Source organism: Staurois parvus, unplaced genomic scaffold (assembly GCF_062004578.1).
Source record: "Staurois parvus isolate SC_StPar_1 unplaced genomic scaffold, SC_StPar_1.0 ptg001119l, whole genome shotgun sequence".
Lineage (NCBI taxonomy): Eukaryota > Metazoa > Chordata > Amphibia > Anura > Ranidae > Staurois > Staurois parvus.
Genome location: NW_028318915.1, coordinates 147234 through 167985, shown reverse-complemented (window position 1 = coordinate 167985; position 20752 = coordinate 147234). Strand labels below are relative to the sequence as shown.

The following is a 20752-nucleotide window of genomic DNA, read 5'->3' as shown; positions in this document are numbered from 1 at the left end:
CTGCAAATAGTGCATGGAACCACTGACACAGGGGTAGTGGAGAGTGGCTCTATGCTGCATCTAGGGCCTGTGGGAAATGGGTATTTTTTTATAAGGAGATTTGCGAGAAGGCACATCAAGGTTTTTTTTTAAAACAAACAGCTACACTTAATATACTGTATTTTGAGTGAGTAAACTGGAAGAGTATACAGATAAAACTTAATGCCTTTCCTGATCTGTATACCTGCTTTTCATGCCAATCTGAAGCCAGGAAACTAGTTTTTTCAACAGAGGTTAGAGAAGGTAGTCTCTGTATCACTATTATGAAAAAAAACCCTTTGCAGTGAGAGCCCTACTTTATTAAAGAGTTAAATGCTCCTTAAGTCTAGGGGGTAAAAGAAAAGGCTGTAATATTCACCAGCACTCTATTCTTCTCTGATACTTTGGGTTGTGGGTTGGCCCTCAGCATCCTCACATACCATGCAGGACGATTGATCCTGCATTATACTTAATGTGACTGCTGGCTGAAGTGTTGTAGAGATGAAGCATCGGGGGCCAGTCACACAGATGGTGGGGACCTGCTGAAGCAAGGAGTATTACAACATATTCCTCTACCCTCAGACTTAACCAGGATTTAAGCCTTGCAGTATCAGAAGGCCCCACTGTAAGGCTAAATTATTTTCCTACCTGGAGCGGGGCGTTAACTTTCTAAGAGCAGCCCGAGGTTTTATTATCTAGGATCAAAAGGGTCCTGGGTTCTCATTATGCTTTACAAATCTATAGCACCTTATAATTTATAGCTAATCATTACTTTTTAACCAATAACTGCATTTGGTGGTGCACACAACATATCTTATTTGCATGTGAAAATTATAGGCACTGAATAATTGCATTTTAATTGTATGTGCCTTCTTCATAATTAATGAGTTTAAATAAGCTAGAATGGTGCTCATTTTCTGGAATTAAAATGACTTTCTTTTTAAAGTAATGGTATTTTAGGAAACAAAATAAGTGTTGTCAAGGACTAACAGTCATTATCCAAGTTTGTATTAATAATATTGATATTATACATTGTTTATTAGATATAACATCATAATAATATGTATCAAGCACCATGTTAAGGCTTGGTTCACACTACTGCAACTTGAAAGTCACGTGACTTATAGGAATACAACTTTGATGCGATTTGATGCGTGACTTTCATGTCATGCGACTTTGCCTGGGTAATCTTCCTGTAATGTTGGATCGAAATCACATCAATATAGATGAGGATTTGAGTTGGAAGTGAAATCCATTAAAATCTATGGGCAAAAGTCGGATAGAAGTTGCCTTGAAGTAGTACAGGAACCTTTTCTAAAGTCAGAGTTCAGTAGTACTAATTAAGACAGCTCTCTTTGACTAACATGGGATTTCACTTCATGCGACTTTGGGTCTCACAAGTTGGATCCCAATTCACGGAAATGTAAACTGAGCTGAGCTTCACATAAATGAACAGATGAAACAAATACTGTATGAAAACGGATTTACCTGCCTAAGCATTTGTATTTCTGTCAATCCAATCCTGAGATTCACAGCTTTTCCGCACAACACATCCCTGCCTAGCATGGTAGGAGGTCTGATCTCCCCACCATGTGACTAGATACATTAAACAGTGAAGCAGCACACCGAGCAATGCATTTCTCTGTTATTCTGATGTCTTCTCCTATCAGCATGCTCCTTTTTTTGCAGCACACTAGTTTGGCTCCTTGTGTTGCTTCTCCCTCCCTCTCTCTGTGCTCTGTTAATACCAAATCAAATATAGGTACTTGTACTGCCTAAATAAAAAAAAAGAAAAATAACACTGCAACACTTATATTTGTCTGGAGTTTAGATTTAACTCTTTTACACAAAGCAGATATATTTAATATTTACATTAAATCATACACCAAATCATTATGCACCAAGACAGCCAAGTACTGTCATATCCATCATTCTCAGGAGGTTTTAAATATCTGACATTTCAGAAATTTGTGGAGATGTAAAGGTAGAGTTATGTATATGGTGTGTCATGACATACATATGGGACAAATATAGTAACTACCCCGTTTGTTGTCAGCAGAAACAGCAGTTCATATATCTGCACCAAAGTCTACCATTTAGTGGTGATTCCATTATTCCTAGCAAAATAATAGACTGAAAACAATTCAGATCACAATAATGCTGGTTTGATTGTGTGTTATAATTATCTAAAGTAATAATAGCGACATAATTATTCTGTATTTTAATAAATTAATGCATAACAAAGAACCTAGTTTTATTTCACACAATAATCCCCCTGTTGTGCTGTGTTGAATTTTGATGTTTTTTTCCTTGTCCTTTTAATAAATATTTTTTATTCTCCATATTGCCCCTAGCGAAGCTAAATCTCAGCTGTGAAGCTGTGATTGTAAAAAATGAAAGTGCTGAAATTTAATAAGACACATAATTAGAGAGGGAAGCAGATGCCTGATTTTGGTTCATGGCCTTTTTAATAGAGGTAATGCTAAGGACAATTTGGAGGCATGTTTTCATTGACTATTAGGAATTTGCTAGACGGTGACAGATGGAAGGCACACAAAGAAAGGACTTGAAAAGAAGCAGGGTGCAAATGGAAATGTGCCATGATAACAATTACTTAACATTGATTAACTTGCATTTCTTATTGAGAATTCGATTTAAAAATCAAGCACTGTACAGTTATTGCCTCTGCTGTGTAATTTGTACAGTTAGCATTTAAAGCTTAAAGTAGAACACTGCTAAGCACTATTCTGTTAAGAAATACAACAGCAAAATCATTGCAATCATGCAAAATGTTGCCCTCTTTTTACTAATTTGAAAATGTTGGCATTTTGACTTGCTGTAACATAAGAATACTGAAAAATGTAGATAGACTGGACTAGAGTTGCATAAATGCTTGCTGAACATTTGAAAAAGAAAGTACAAAATGGTGAGTTCTAGTTAAAAAAAACACAACAGATCGTACTGGGTTAATTTAAAATGAGTAGGGGAATTGCCCTCATCAACCTTATAAATGGGCAAAAAGTAGACAAAGGCAAACAATTTTTCATAAACATGATCCTTACTATAAGATCCATGAATGTCCCATATACTATAAGCACCAGTGTGTGACCACCGAGCTCCATCAGCATGTATTTGCTGTTCTGAATCAGGAAAAAAACTCTGTAGAAGCTCATCAAGATGGCATGGAAAGTGTGCGCATAGACTCAATGTTTTTCACAGTGGCAGATCCTGAAATTCATATGAGCAGCTATCAGCATGTCAGCATCAAAAGATAGAAAACCTGAAGTATAAACTCAACAAAAACACATTCCACAGATAATCATTAAAACTATGAAGGAATACACAGACCAGCATGAACTATATTCCACAAAATATTATAAGTGTAATGATGTCACGCATATAATCCAAACATATTTAAAAACCATGGTGAAAAATAAAATATCCCACATCACAGATATACATCATCCCCCTATAACCCAATGCCATTCAAAATTAACATACAGAGTTTGTGAGAAGCATGTATATCAGGAACATTGGCTCTGGTATTAGTTCATGAATAGTTGCAGGTATATACATCAAAAAGTCAACACCCAACAGCTGAGAAAATGAGACAGTAGGGAAAGAAAATATGAAGTCAGAACTTGTATATATACAAAATATAGCCCATGTGAGATTAGGGGTGGGAATTTTCTGATAAGTGTCCTAATGTGACTCAAAATGTACCCCAGACAACCTGGAACATGGCAGACATGCCACCTCAGTACCTGCCCATTGGTAGAGAATAAAATAAAGAGTATGGCAGTTGTATTTGATGCCTGCCATATTGTACTCAGTAGTCATACCAAAGCGACTAATCACTGTTTATTGTAAGAAAGTACCAGAAGGACAATCCTCCATTAGGAATGTGATACAACCTCTAAAAGTATGACGGAATCCTCCATTAGGAATGTGATGTCCCTCTCTCTGACCACAAGCTCATTACGTTCTCCGTCTCCCCGTCCTCAAACACCTCCCCCCCAAACGTCAAACCATCACCAGCCGTATCCTTCGTAACCTGAACCCGGCCCCTCTCCACTCTGCAGCTGACCGCCTTACGACAGTATCCTTCCACTGTCCTGCCCTGACCTGGCCACTACTGCATATAAAAACTAGCTGTCAGCTGCCTTAGACTCCTTAGCACCCCTAACCACACGTAGCATTAGACCCCGACCGGTTCAACCCTGGCAGAACGACCACACCAAAAATCTTAAACGACGTAGTCGCGTGCTGGAGCGATTATGGCGCAAAACCAGATCTCCTCAAGCATTCTCCCTCTACAAATCTGCCTTCCTCACCTACTCCTCCTCCCTCCATGCCACCAAACAAGCCTACTTCGTAACCCTCATCAATACCCTCTCCACCTGTCCTCGCCGGGTCTTCTCCACTTTCAACTCCCTACTCTCTCCCCGCCTACCTCCACCCAGTACCTTACTCACCACCCACGAGATTGCCAACCACTTCCAAAACAAGATCGACGCAAGATCTACCTCCCCACCTAGCCTCCCTCCCATGATAACCCCCTCAACTCTCCCCTCCTCTGACCTCGCAACCGCCCTGACCCCCACCACATGTAACATCCTGCACACTATAACCTCCCCGGCACTCCACTCCTTCAGCCTTGCTACCCTTAAAGAGGTAACTAAGGCCTTCTCAGAAGCCCGCCTCACCACTTGCCCCCTTGACCCTGTCCCCACACAACTCCTCCGGTCTCCTTCCTCCTCCATCCTATGCTCCCTCACCCACAGCTTCAATCTCTCCCTCTCTACTGATGCATTCCCCTCCCCCTAAAGCACGCGCACATCACTCCCATACTCAAAAAACCCTCCCTGGACCCCACCGACCTGAACAACCTTAGACCCATCTCCCTGCTGCCATTTTCATCCAAACTCCTCGAGCGCTTAGTCTACAATCTCCCACTCCTCGAGCGCTTAGTCTACAAGCTCCCACCTCAATGACAACAACCTCCTCGATCCATTACAGTCTGGCTTCTGTCCCCTACACTCCACCAAAACCGCCCTACTCAAAATCACTAATAACCTGCTAACCACCAAAGCTAATGGCCACTACTCAGTGCTCCTACTCCTCGACCTCTCCGTGGCCTTTGACACAGTTGACCACCCCCTCCTCCTTAATAAACTATACTCCCTTGGCATCAGAGATTCCGCTCTCTCCTGGCTCTCCTCCTATCTATCCCAACGCTCCTTCAGCGTTACCTATAATGCTGCCACCTCCCCCTCTCTCCCCCTCTCTGTTGGGGTCCCCCAAGGCTCTGTCCTTGGGCCCCTCCTCTTCTCCATCTACACCTCCTCCCTTGGCCAACTGATACACTCCCACGGCTTCAACTACCACCTCTACGCCGATAACACGCAAATCTACCTCTCTACCCCTCGCCTCACCCCTTCAGTCTCCGCCCGAATCACCCGCCTACTGAACGACATATCAGACTGGATGTCACTCCGCTTCCTCAAATTAAACCTTTCCAAAACCGAGCTCCTAATTTTCCCCCCAGCCCGCACCCCCCACCCTCTCCATCACGACCAAAAACGCCACCATCAGTCCCACCCCACAAGCCAAAGTCCTAGGTGTCACTCTAGACTCTGTCCTTCCAACCCCATGTCCAATCGCTGGCAAACTCATGCAGGCTCCACCTCTGCAACATCTCCAAAATACGTACGTTCCTAACCCCAGACACTACTAAACAACTCATTCACTCCCTTATTATCTCACGACTCAACTACTGCAACTCCCTCCTCTCCGGCCTACCTCATCGCAGACTATCACCGCTTCAGTCTATCCTGAACTCAGCGGCCAGACTCATCCACCTTACCAACCACTCCGCATCAGCCACCCTCCTCTGTCATTCCCTCCATTGGCTTCCAATTGCCCAACGCATTAAATTCAAACTACTAACATTGACGTACAAAGCCATTCATAACATTGCCCCAAACTACCTTACCAACCTGATACTGAAAAACCACCCAACCCGTACTCTTCGCTCCTCACAAGACCTCCTACTTTCTACCTCCCTGATCTCCTCCTCCCACGCCCGACTGCAGGACTTCTCCAGGACTTCCCCCATCCTCTGGAACTCACTACCCCGATCCATCAGACTGTCATCTACCCTCCTCACCTTTAGGTGCACCCTGAAAACCCATCTCTTCAGGGAAGCCTACCCCACCCTTACCTAACAGCCGATCTCTTCCACTCCTCCCACCACTCAATCCCCCACAGTCACTTCCTCCTGTACCACTATCCCCTCCCTCCTAGATTGTAAGCTCAAAAGAGCAGGGCCCTTGAACCTCTTGTATATTGTCTTGTTACTGTATTGTCTCATGTACTGTCCCCCCCTATATTGTACAGCGGTGAGCAAACTTTTTGGCGCTATATAAACACTGTATAATAATAATAATAATAATACAACAGTCAAACACCACCTCCTGAACCACTTACAGCAAAGTCTCCTGCTATTTAAGACAGAAAACACACGTGCCAGTATCACTAAAAAAGAAGATATGTATAACCAAATGGAACAGTCATTTAAAGTGGTGATCTAGTGCCTATGCCTGCAAACTATAAAATTAGTACAAGACAGAGCAATAGAACCTGATAAACCTATACACATATAAAGGTTCTTGTGACATAATTCATAACCCTGTAATGATTGTCAAACTACAGTCCACACAATCCAAAGATGATGTAATTTCCAAAGGATATATCCAAGTGGGGTATTAGGTTGCAGGGTGTATGAAGTGAGGCTTATGCTGAGGTTAAGCATCCAGGATATGACGTAGAAATGGTAGTAACACTCAGTAGTTTCAAAGGTCATGTTAAATGTGTTGTATATGTGACATGTCCAATGATATCATCCAGATAAGAAATCTTTCAGAAGTCCACATATCCACTATGAATCCTTCTAACAAATAATTGTCCCAATGCCCATAAATGTCTGCAGCTAACAACATAGTAAAGGGTTCAGGGAATGTAAGAAGATCTGTGTGTTGGATCTAACTAGACCGCACCCATCCGCATTCTGAATTAAGAAAAAAAACTCTATAGAAGCTCATCAAAATGACATGGAAAGGGTAGGTACAGATGCAAAGTTTTTCACAGTGCCAGGTACCATTGATTCAACAGCCCATAAGAATGAATGATAAAACCTGTGTCCACGAAGACTATGTATAAATCCATAACATATTGTATATAACAATCAGAAAACACAACAGTCAAGGGCACTTTTGTATTTTCCATATAGAGTTTTTTCTAAACAAATATTAAAATAGCAACCATGCTAACCCCTCAGTACAGCGACTAAGAAGTCAGTGCCCTGCTTTACAGTGCTGGGGTCCTGAGTTTGCTAAGGACACAATCTTCTTTGAATTTGTGTGTGTTTCCTCCAATGTTCCCTAGCTTCCACACACAATTATGGTAATAATTGTCTACAGAAACTGAGCATAGTCTATGTATCTGTGTCTAATAATAACATTTGGGCATCTTCAGTAGCAGTGACCAATGTGATCTACATCCTGCTATGTAGATGTGTACACAATACATATAAATATTGGATCCCACATTAAAGTCTAGTAAAATATTGTTAAAATCAGTAGATAGCAACACATGAGTTTTTCTTTAAAAAAAGATGGGAAATAGTTAAAATTCTATCCACTTATTTGCATAACGAACATGAATATAATTAAACATGAGGCAAGCACTGAGCATCTCTTCTCAAGCAACTTTTTTCCAGAGAAGGTGTGAGGTTCTCAGCTTTCCTTCTTGTCTCAACCCAGGCTTGTCTCTATCGTATCTACATCCTCCCTGTACAGCTTCTCTAATACTCTACTGGCTTTGTAATTAGAGGAAACAGTGTATAAGCAAGCCTGCCATCATTCCCTAATATGCATAGCAATGGAGAAAGTCACTTGGTGCCATATGGCATACTTGAGGAGGAGGGAGGGGGGTAACAGCAAAGGCATAATCCACTTTCTTGCAATGTAAACATATACTTTTTTTTACAATATATTTTTGAAGAGTCATAATTGTCTTGAGGGATAAAATTTGGGAAATAAGCAAATGAATAAATATGCAATTCTTGACTTCCTCTAAATGCCAGGCTTAGGTTTTTCCCTTAATTCCCCAAGCCATCCTGTAAGCCATCCTGTTAGCTCATTAATGTGAAGGGTGATCTCAGTGACCAGTAGAGAGGCTTCAGAGTTGGAAATGAGCAGGCATACAGTTTTCACTGATGGTAACCTCACAATGGAACCTCAGATCTGAGAATTGCAGCTGAACAAACATAAACATGCAGTTAGGTATGTATATAAAGCTTCTCCCCAGAGCTATGCAAATTGGTTTGTTCCACAAAGGTGCACAAGAATGAAAAGTTCTGAAATACCATTAATATTTTAAATCTTATATTTTATTTATTGGGTTAGGATCTACTTTTACCCCTTGCTTGCCTACTTGCCTCACCTGTGTTGGGAACTTCTGTGCCAAAGATCAACCTTCCTGCACCAAAAATAGCAGTGTAAAAGTTCTGCTATTAGAATCTTTTGCTTCAAGAAAGACAGGTCAAATCCACATAAATTTAAACATTACGCAAAGACAAAATTACGTATTTATTAAAATATAGGCAATCATATTGAGATATCTTCCCCCATCACTTGCTAGTAGCATTTTATTTACAATTCTGTAACAACGGTTCATTTTCAATAAACTATCTTGAGTTGTTATGCACAGGATAGTCATTTCCGTACACAACACTGAAGTAGTTGGGGATATTATGTATATTCTGTATAACAGAGTATTAGCATATGTGCACACATTCCCCTCAATGAAACATCTGCTCCATTGTAAAGCACACACATTCTGCCTTAGATGCAAAGCAAATCTTCAGGAGTCTTTGTATAGTAAAGCTTAGTGCGACTGAGCGCTGGCTTGAACTCTTTTACTTACAAAGGACTCTAGATTAGGCAGCCATAATCATAGAGATGTATTCAGTCATTTTGACTAAGATAGAAATGAGTACACATCAATTATTTTTGTATTTTTGGCATAAATTATTTAAGTGTATGACATGTACAAATGTCAGGAATTTTATTTTTTTATTTACAGATATGGAGAGTAATCTCATAGCACTCCTTATATTGTTGGCTAATGCATTTTTAACAGAATAAGTAATTATCCAAATAATCAGACATTGTAGACAGACTCACTGTCATTTGCAGTTTATTAACCAAGAAAAAATACAAAATAGATTATGAAAGTTGCACAAACATGGGCTGTTCACAGCAGTGTCTCTGTGGCTGCATCATGGCAACACGTGGCGGCATGGCTTAGTCTTTATAAGACTATTTAACAGCCTTTCTCAACCTTTTTATCCCAGGGGAAATCATGAAATTATTATCAGGTTCCATTAAGGGCCAGTGGGAATATTGTCCCTTACTTTGGCAGTCAGTGCAAAGAATTCTCTCCCTACAGTGGTGGTAAGAATACCACTGTTACAGACAACTGAAATGATCACTGGTGTTGGACCCAGAGCTATGTAGACACTACCTGATGAAAGGTCAGTTAGCCCCAGCTCAAGGAGCCCCTAGTGACCTTTGGAGGAACCCTAGGGTTTTACAGAACCCTGGTTACAAATGACTACTTTATATGACAGAGAGTGTAACTGAAAATCGCTACTTCAGTAAAAGAGGGAAGAACACAAATAGCTACTTCTCAGTGACGTCCAGGGTAGCTCAGGTAGCATAGGTGAACAGCTTGAGGTCAAAGGCCAAGGACAAAAAGTCACCCCACTAGATCTAGGTCTATCTGGGTCTGTCAGGGAAGCTACATGCTATTAGGCTCTTACCCAGCTGCCAATATGCAGGGTCTGACAGTGTAGGATCTCTCACCTGGCAGCAGATCACTTCACAGCTACATCTGCCTCATCAGGTGGGGAGTCATTCTGCTTTGGCACCCAGTTGCTTAACACCTGGCTGTGGGACCTTAAGATTTCATGGCTTCACAGTTGTGGCAGTGTCTCAGAAAATGGCCCATTTTGACAGCCCCAGTATGTGGATGGTGAGCTTGCTTGCCTCTGCAGCCTCTGATACAGTGCTAGCATTCTTCACAAATGGGAATTCCCTCCTTGCCCCTCAAAAGTGAATTTCAGTTTGTATGTTTCTGCTCCTAACGCGCTATGTGTCTAACAGTTTCTGAAAATTCAAATTGTGGTCACGTTTATCTTTCTTTTGTAAGGTTGCATAACCAAGTTTTTCTCAGTCAAACATTTTGCTCCTAGTTTGTTTTTCCATCCCGCTGTGTAAACTAGAAGGTGTAGAGAAGCAGAAGGGATGGAATGGTACATGTGATCCCATATCCCTTGGCACTGTGATGAAGTCAGTCAAGAGAACATTTTATAACAGGACAATGACACAGTCTGTGTTTTAGCCACAGCTTTTATTGTTGCTGACACGCCAAACTTCCTGTCCCAAAGCTTAAACAGGATGTGAGAGGAAATCCCTCAAATGTAAGGGAATTCCTTGCTGTCTCCATTGGACGATTTGCCTCATGATACTTTTCAAGGAACAACCATAAACTTGGGATTTTCTTTCACTGTAACTTTTTGTAATAATGGTAAACATGACAATTGAAGTCTATGTCTCCCTAGCAGAGACACAGACAGCAATAAAACCCCAACTGGTGTTCTGATTCCTCTCCATTTTCTAAAAAAAAAAAAAGGTTTTGCCTTTAGTTATACTTTAAGAAGAGGTCTATGAGGGTAATGTTTACCATAACCAGACCCCCTTTGTACTGTGCTGGCAGAACTTCATTATCAATTAAAAACAAGATTTCAACACTGTCACAACAGACGGTTAAAAATCCTATAAAAAATCTCTAACTTTGTGCAAGTGTACAAAGTGTGCAAGTGTAAGCATTGATGTTGGCTTGAAGCCAAAAGGTAGTCACATCAAATATCGATTTGATTTAGATTTGCTCCCTTTGCATTTTGTAAATTGCTAAAAATAAACTATTAAAATATATATTTTTGAAAGCATTCTTACTTTGCATCATTTCTTCACACTGGCCTATACCTTTGAAACCGTATTGTATGAGGAACATGGGGAATCTGACTCTGTGTCCCCTTTTTAAAGTAAATGTGAATAGCTTGCAGTCATGTTTATAAGAAACAAGTAAAATAAAAAAAATAAAAAATATATATATATATATACTGTATATACTGTGTGTGTGTATATATATATATATATATATATATATATATATATATATATATATGGTCTCCTGTTCACATGTTTAGGCTTTGCTGCTTTTTTAAAAAAAAGCAAAATGTTTTTTTTACAGTGCTAAAGCTCAGACATTACCTCCATTCCTTCCTGCTTTGTTCAGACTGTTTTCGAATTGAATATTCATTTACACATAGGCAGTCACAAAGGAAAAAGCTACTATCATATCTTTTCTTTTGAAAACCAAAAAAGCTCTGAAAATCTGGTGTGATGGGCCTAAAAAGATTTTATGTAACTAACAGTTGAGTTATAGCCTGTATATACCCCTTCATTGTCAGACCATTTCAGTTTAAGGCGCTGTGATAGTTTGACTTATGATTACTTGGTCACGCAACACTGTACCCAAATTAATTTTATATAATTTTTAGACAGGTAGTGCTTTTCTTGATATTTAATAACCACTTATTTTTTATTTCATAGAGTATAAGGGTAACAACGACAACGATGTTGGGAGAAAAAACTTATTCCCCTTACTTTTTTTATAAAACATATGAAATAAAAATACTAGAACAATACAAATGCTCCCAAAATAACCCCTTTTAAGAAAATAGACTCCCCGGGTGGTCTACTTTTTATTTGCCACAATGTTATTGGAAACAAAGAAACATGCCAGTATTGAGGAGGTTAAACTCATTAGAGACCTTACCAGAGTTTTCTGATGGTTTCGCCATTAGAAGTGTTGAAAGTTTTCTAGGGCTGGAAAAGTCTTAAAATGGTGATTAACTGGTGAGACAATTATGTTAGCTTTTTAGTTTAAACACCTGCCTAGACAACCCTATAAAAATGTAATTTACACAGTTGCAAATAGCTGGAGACTGTACTAGACTGTTATGAAGTCATTTGATTATATTTGTTCACAATAAATACTGAATAATGCACAACCCTGTTTTGGCAAAAGCAAAAATAATCTTTGCATACAAGCAAAAACTTGTATACAACTTTAGTTTTGGGCTGAATGGGGATCTCAAGTTTTTATTGCTGTTGTTGGTCATGATGGTGCCAGCTTTGTCACAGAAGAGGAAATATTCAAGAGAAACAGAAGCCACAACAAAATGCTAAACAAGGTTTCAACCTAGTTTCACCCTATGGATCAAAATCTAGCCTGTTCAGCAGGGACTGGATGAATTTAGATCAATGTATGGCCACTGTGGTTGGTACCAATTGACTTCTGTTCCACCACCCTGTCTGTATATTCTCACTCAATCAGCACCACTGGCAATAGGTTGCAACAATGATCTGTGTATGCTGATGGTTGGGAAGTCTCCCCACTGTCAGAATACAATGACACAGTGGGGAGGATTCCCCCATCAAAATTGAATGTATGGATGGGGGACTCAGGTCAGTTTTTTCATACAACTCACTGGTTGAATGAAAAAAATGGACCCATGTATGGCAAGCTTTTTACTTATTTCTCTTTACTTCCTGTCCCCTGATAGTATTATGATTGAACAGGAAGTGTAGGGGACTTTTCCCAAAATGGGTCACAGACCTCAACCAAAGTCTAACAGATGTTCCAACCTTTCCACTACCTACCCAAAGCAAAAATTGATTTTTCATTAAAGATCTGCATTCACTGTATATCACTGTGTAGCTAAAACTCCTTTCTTTAATTTCCTAACGTACGCTAGGTCTAGAGGTGTGTGCTGTGTTAGCCATCAACAAAAGTAGAAGTTTGGATGAGAGATAGGTTCAGACATGTTCATATGCACCTCTGAACCTACGTGACTGAGCTCTCCAGAATGCTTTGACCTGTAATGGGTCAATTATTTGCATCCAAGGCATTCCCTGCCCAAAAACATACGTATATCCCCCTTGCAAAGCAGTAAATTCCTCAGCCAGATGGAATGATTGGCCTATTACAGGTGAAAGCTTCTTGGGTGGCAGAGCCATGCAGATTCACAAGTGCATTTGAACATGCCCAAACTCATCCCTAGTTTAGATTTAGTGTAGATGGCAGAATAACATGCACCGCTTCAAATCTCCCTGACCAGAGGTAGCTCTAGGCAGGGAATTCCAGCATGTCAGTTCTAGCTAAATAAGTATTTTTTTATGCAGAGTGACTTCATCAGTGTACAGCCTTCTGTTGAATTTTTGGGTTTAGAGTGATACTATTTATTGGTATAGACTGCAGTGCAAGCTTTCGAGGAACTACTCTAATCTACTCAAGAAACAGACATATGAAACCTGATTGTTTAAACAGGGTTTACCAATATAGTCTTTTCCAGTCTCACTTTTATACTGCTTCAAGTACATCACAAGTGCTTTGAGATCCCACAAGGGTTCAACACAATGTCTATTTTAAATACAGGTTATACCATTACTGAATTTAGCTGTAAAGGATTCCCATAGTCCAAGAAGTAGGTTAATGTGTGTCTGGATGACAGAGTTGTAGCTATCAATTGCTGAGGGCTTATTCAGGAAATGAGGCAGGACTGGTAACATCACTGCACATAAAAAAGATAATGGCATTGCATATAATGTTATAATGTCATAGCATAATGTGCACTAAACTGTAGCAATGACAGGGTCGTTATTGAGTACAGAAACAAAGCAAAGTTCAGTGACCATAGAAACCAAACAGAAAGTGCATTTCTCAAATTTAACATCAGCGTATTGATATATTAATTATTGTAGTTATTATATCTTAGAGGAGGAAGTGTGCTGTGAACTTGGGATTTTTTATTGTTTTTCTTGATGGAGGGTTTTCATTATTGTTGCATGCATAGATTTGATAATTAGATATATTTGTTTTGATTATTGTACTTTGTCTTATCAACTGCCTTGTTGCAGGTCCTATTTTCTTATAATGCTTAAATCCTATTTTTAAAGGAAACTTGTACTGAAGAAAGAGTATGTAGTACTACTCTGTAGTACTGGAGGCTACTGAATGAGCATGTCAGCCTGGCAAGTGGAGGAAGTCCCATTTACTGTCCTAGTGCTGACTTAAGCTATCTAAAGCATTATTGGTTGCTGTGGTTGCTTACCTTTTGTGTCAAATCTTCAGTTTTTGCACACATTATTAAGTAAGCCCGGTAGTAAGAATATTATTTCCTATCTAACATGAGCAAACCATCAAGCATGCATGTACATATATTATTAGGTATTAAACATTTTACCCAGGTATAGCATCGGTCCTTAAATAAAAACATAAATCATGATGTCTTATTTTAACCTGCAGCAAAGAGCTGTTAACAGTTGCCAACAATTCAAAGGATTCAAAAGTCAGAGCTGAGAACATTATAATTTACTCATTGTTTTCTTGGGTTTATTCTTTGCTAAAATTAGCAACATTGTACAAGGTGCAGTAATCCATGACAGCCAAATTACCCAATACTGAAATCACATTAGAAGAACTCTGATTGGTTGCTTTTGGATGCAAATGCATTGCACAACATTCTTTGCCTTATCAGGTCAGCTCAATAATGTTACATATTTAATTTAATTTTATTTGCTTTCTTAAACAGTTTATTTTCCCTTACAGAATTTCAGACTGTGTGGAAGGTTTAAAGTGTCCCTCTATTCTGAAATACCAAGGTGAATTTGAAGGAGTTTTGTTGGATGGGATCTGTATCTCATCAAATAATTAAGATATTGAAACTGGTGAACTCTACAGGTTATAAAGATGACTCACTTACAAGCTGGACTCAGTCAAGAGACGATAGAAAAAGCCCGATTGGAATTAAATGAGAATCCGGACACTTTACACCAGGATATCCAACAAGTTAGAGACATGATAATCACTAGACCAGATATTGGTTTTCTACGGACAGATGATGCGTTCATCTTAAGGTTTCTAAGAGCTAGGAAGTTCAACCAGATGGAAGCATTCCGACTTCTCGCCCAGTATTTCCAGTATCGTCAACTTAACTTGGACATGTTCAAAAACCTTAAAGCAGATGATCCTGGGATTAAAAGAGCTCTTATGGATGGCTTTCCAGGTGTGCTTGACACTCGTGACCACTATGGAAGGAAGATTCTTCTACTTTTTGCAGCCAACTGGGACCAGAGTAGGTAAATGTAGATAGTGTTTAAATATTTTCTTCTAATTTATATGTTAAAGGGAAGATGGCAAATAGTGAAAAAAGTCAGTAGGGATAGCGGAAATAATGTTCCTGATGTATACAGTAACTTAAATAAAGCATTAAAACATCCTGACAAGCTGCTAATACAGTAGTTTGTAAGCATTGACCTTTAACATTTGGGCCTGAGGCCTGTAGTATTTACATATATCTATACAATAGCAAATTGTGCTACTTTTCCCAGCCCTCAAGTCAAATAGAAAATAACACAGTTAATATTCATATATGAGGACTATTTTCCCTTTAGAGCATTTGTAATTCTGTTAAGCTGCTTTTCTGATTCAGGAAACCTGAAGGAGAGCAAAGAGAGATCCTGCACTATTTGAGACCTCTCTACAGACTGCACTGCACCTGAACAATACAGTCTGGCTCATGACCTGCCCCAGCTTTTGATTGGAATTAATAGGAACAGCAGCACACTCATAAAGTTATCACGCTGCTCGCTCCTTTTTTCAGTAAGTTCTCGGTATTAGATGGTCAGCATTGTGCAATAAATAGAGACACTTTGCTTACTCCTAGTATGAGTGCTGCTTTGCTTCCTCCTAGTATGAGGAAACTACTGAAGACTAGTCAGATTCAATAACTTTTATGTAAAATACATGTAATTATTTTCTAGTAAATTCCTGACTTGTTTACTTTGCTTTATATTTGCATGTTCAGCTTCAATGGCTAAATAATGTAGTGTAATACTATGTCCGGTACATTTGCTGAGTAGGTTTGCTTATCAATAATGAATCCATAAGTCATTATTGAATGTTGATATTAAATGACTCAATTGTTCTGGCTTGGGTTAGCAAACGTTTACTGAATCCTGGCTTTACTAAATGTAAATGTTTCCTGTAACAGCTGCATTCCTAGGAGGTTTGGGAACTGTTCACGTTATGTGTAGTGATTGCTCACTTGGCACCTGCCTCATATAGCCTGCTGATTGACAATATCCCTCCTCCCATCCTGCATGGCAGATATGTTGCTTCTTTGCTGGGCAATAGTATTAGGTAACAGACCTAAATGGTTCATGAGGGTCTTTGCATCACCAAAGTGACAACATGGGGTTAATTTACTAAAGTCAAATATACTGGTTACTGCAAGTGCTGTTGCTCTAGATCTAAAAGGAAGCTCTGAAATGAGGGGAAGCTCTGCTGGTTTTTATCATCTAATCATGTGCAAGCAAAAATGCTGTTTTTATTTTACTTGGTTGTGATTTGGTATACGGTACTTTGCAAAGTGAATCTTTACCTCATTTACTAAGCTCTGAAGCAAGCGCACTTGCAGTGCACGGTATATTTGCCTTTAGTAAATCAACCCCTTTGTATGCTGGCAGAGCCCAGTATGCAGAGCACCCCTGCATGTACTTCTAAGGCCAATGATTTGGTCTTTTGTTTACTTGCGCTTTTCTCAGAAAATCTAAGTTTATGGGAATGCTAAAGAAGAACAAATGCACCTGCAATAAATTCTCCAGACTTCAAAAGGGAGAAAAGCAGTTCTGAATCAAACCTCTTAGTTGAGTATTTGTGCTTTATCCCAACATATTCTTCAAGACTCCAGCGCTGTTCCTTGTACACCTCAATAAACCACGATCAATAATTTATCATATGGGTATTTTTCACCTACAATATTTTGCAACGTTGATAAAAACACCAAAAATCACAAACTTTGGATTTAAGAGAAGGGACACACCGCTGTAATGCACCAAGTTTTGTGGGCCATGAAGAATTGATACACAAAAAATGATTGATTAAAGCCTAACATCAACTTGCTCCAATTTTTGCCCAAACAAACCATTTCCTAATACATACGCACACTGTCAGCACTGTACGGGGACCTCTCGTCTGTGCAAAATTGAGTCAAGCTGATTGCTACTGAGCTGTTCAGAGGAATCCTTGTAATTTTATGAGTGAATACATGAATGAAGGCTTCCTCCACATGATTAAGGTAGAGTTTGTGACATCATTTACTCGCCTCGCCACTTTGGCCAATCAGCGGAAGTTTTGTATTCATTCATAAAAATGCAAGGCTTCCTGTGAATGGCTGAGCAGTGTTCAGCCCGACTCAATTTTGTTCCAGGAACAGGATGGGAACTCCGTGGACCATTACAATTGGAGAAAGTGCAGAGAAGCACATCCATACTGATAAGAGGCATGGAGGAGCTCAGCTATGAGGAAAGATAAGAGGAACTGAATTTATTCTCTCTTGAGAAGAGGAGATTAAGGGGGGATATCATCAACATGTATAAATACATCAGTGGTTCATATAGTGAACTCGGTGTAGAGTTATTCACAATGAGGTCATCACAGGGGACAAGGGGGCACTCTTTATGTCTGGAGGAAAAGAAATGTATCTCCAAATACAGAAAGAGCTGTGAAAATGTGGAATAGACTCCCTCAAGAGCTGGTTCTGGCCAGCTAAGTGGATTGCTTTCAAAAGGGCCTGGATTAGTTCCTAAATGCACATAATATAACTGGACACTAACATGTATGGCTTTTTTTCAGCGAGAGCATGGTGGAACACAGTTCCACCACCTCCAGCACTGAATGGGGTGCTGGGGATTTGCTGGAGGGTCTATTGTCGCTGGGGAAGATTATTTGCAGCTGAGGGGGTCTATTGTTGCTGGTGGGGGATCTATTTTTGCTGGGAGATCTTAGGTTGCTAAGGGGTCAATTGTTGCTGAGAAGGATTTATTGTTGAGGGAGGGGTTTATTGTTGCTGGCTTCTGGAGGGCTTACTGATCCTGGCTGTTGGGAGATCTGTTGTATTGTTACTGGTGTGGGGGGGTTATTGTTGCTGGGGAGATCCATTGTTGCTGGTGGGGGATCTATTGTTTCTTGTGGGTCAATTGTTTCTGGGAAGGATTTATTGTTGAGAGAGGGGTCTGTTGTTGCTGGCTTCTGGAGGGTTTACTGATGCTGGCTGTTGGGAGATCTATTGTATTGTTACTGGCAGGGGGGTTATTGTTGCTGGCGGGGGATGTATTGTTGCTAGGGGAATCTATTGTTTCTCGGGGGATCTATTGTTGATGGGAGGGAATTACTGTTGTTGGGGGGATCTATTGTTGTTGGCTACAGGGGATTGTGCACGTAGTTGGGTAGGGGACGGAGACAAGGGTGACTCAGAAGGGGGATTATCTGCACATATTTTCTGAGAACAAATCCCTGCTAACATGTGTTTAGGTAAAGGTAAAGTTCATCTAGGGAATATCCAATTGCCCCTTGGGGCATCAGGAAGGAATTTGTTCCCCTGCTGGAGAAAATTGGATCATGCTTTGCTGGGGTTTTTTTTTTACTTCCTCTGTATCAACTGTGGGTATAGAATTGTGTATATAGGATTGTATATTAATTATATTATATTATATTAATTAGCTGAACTAGATGGACTTGTGTCTCTTTTCAACCAGGCTAACTATGTAACTATGTATCTGCTGGAACACTGTGTTGTATACTGTATGTAGCTGATGTAAGTATCACTAAAGTGCAGGGGCGGACTGACAACTCATGGGGCCTCCGGTCAATAGGGGATAATGGGGCCCCTGTGTCCTTGCCCAAACTCAAAAAAGCCTATGAAAAAGGTACCAGGGGCATCTCATGGGGCCCCATACTGACCCCGGGCCCTTGGGCAGTGCCTGAGTTTCCAAATGGTCAGTCCGCCCCTGCTAAAGTGATAGTGAAGCTGAAGTTAGGCTTTAAACCCACAAGTCTTCTTTTATACTAATTTTCCTTTGTTCTGCCTTTCCAAATGAACAAATTCAATAATTTACTGGTTGAATGTATAGTTTACTAGAGTAAAACACTTCTGGTAAATATAGAGTACATTTATTTAAAGAGGTCAATACATCAGACCAAAAAGGGAGAAATGAGGAGCAACTAGAGACTGAGGGATTTGGTTTCAAAAGAGGGACAGCCACTTCAAATGAGGACAGGGGGGTGCTGTGCTGCTATGACCTTCTAAAAGGATAGCATCAGAAAGCATGCTTTGAGATCTCTCTCGTCATACACAAGTGCCTGTTTAATTACACATTTATTAGCTGACCACTGAAGCGGATTATCAGCAAAGCTGAAGATCATTTGCATCTCTAACAAAAAAATTGCATTTTGCATGATGACCAGCTTTTAGGTTACATTACATCTCTGTGTATAATTGTGCTGCTTGCTGCATTTTTGGTTTGATTTCTAGCAAAACACACCTTCTATAGAGATGAATGGGAAGGCAGCAAAGTGCCTGAAAAACACTGCACCTAAAATGCACCGCATGAAAATTCAGAGTTGTCAATGTAGTCCCAGAGTAGGAGTTTACTAGCATGCTAAGCGTTTTTTTAAAAGTAGAAACAAACCAGTATCTTCCCCTCCCCCCACGGTGCAGCAACTCAGCAGAGATTTTATTGGTGGATTGTTCTTCTCCATTACCCTAGAGAAGAACAGAGACGTTACACGCCTTTCTTGAAGCTGATTGCTCTCCCTCACAATTGTGTGGCATAAAGAGTTCAATCACTATTTGTCCATGCGGTCACCTGCTGCTGATTGAATTGCAGGGTGGCAACTGACAATGTCCATTGTCATATCAAAGAAAGTGCAGCATATCAAGGCGCCTTTGTGACCTTACCCTAAATCTGTAATAACAAAGGGCTTATCCTTAGCCCATACGTAGCAATGGCATCATCTGCCCTTAAATAATTTAATATAATGCTGTAAATCTTTCCTCAGCTCTAGTCTTTATATTATGAGAATTGGTAATCCTGATAATGCCTGCTGGTTTATTGTGTATACTTTTTTAGACATGAAATCTGCAATCTTTTCATTTCAATGTTTTTACATATTTATTATGAGGTAATTTGGTGGGTATTTTTGTGTTATTTTGTGGGATGATTGCTGGTAAAAATTATGCCTTCTGTTATAAAATAAACTGCAGTGTTCTAAACAAAAAGTATAAGAAATCACAATAAATATCCCCCACTCACACTATTGAGATGAATTATGTAGAGAGCAATAAAATTTATAACACATTAATGTAAATTGTTCTGCTTCCACAATCTAAGCACTGAAAGTGTGTCCTCTATAACTGATCCAGTTATAGTGAGATAGCCTAATTTACAGTCTCAGTAATCTGGCAGACAGTGATGTGACCCAAATGACATTTTGCAGATCATAGAAAGCTTTAACCCCAAACTTGTGCAGATCATAACAAATGAACCTCAGATAGGTCAAAAATCATAGCTACAGCAGAATGCAGTATATGTGAAGAAATGAAGGCTAAAGCATGAAGAAGAAGGATGGGACTAACTATAGAGAGCATCTCCAAGCTATGGAGTGAGGTAGGGACAAAATAATTTAAGGCAAACAGGCA

General features: G+C 39.8%; 1 protein-coding gene across 2 annotated transcripts in view; it reads left to right on the top strand.

Moving 5' to 3' along the window:
* LOC149440064 (clavesin-1) overlaps positions 1-20752 on the top strand; it is a 148226-nt gene that overhangs the window by 10054 nt on the left and 117420 nt on the right. For both annotated transcript variants that reach the window (XM_089658978.1, XM_089658979.1), the window contains one exon: positions 14821-15350. In XM_089658978.1, coding sequence (XP_089515104.1) covers positions 14962-15350 — 389 coding nt within the window. In that variant the 5' untranslated portion in view covers positions 14821-14961. The remainder of the gene's footprint in view (positions 1-14820; positions 15351-20752) is intronic.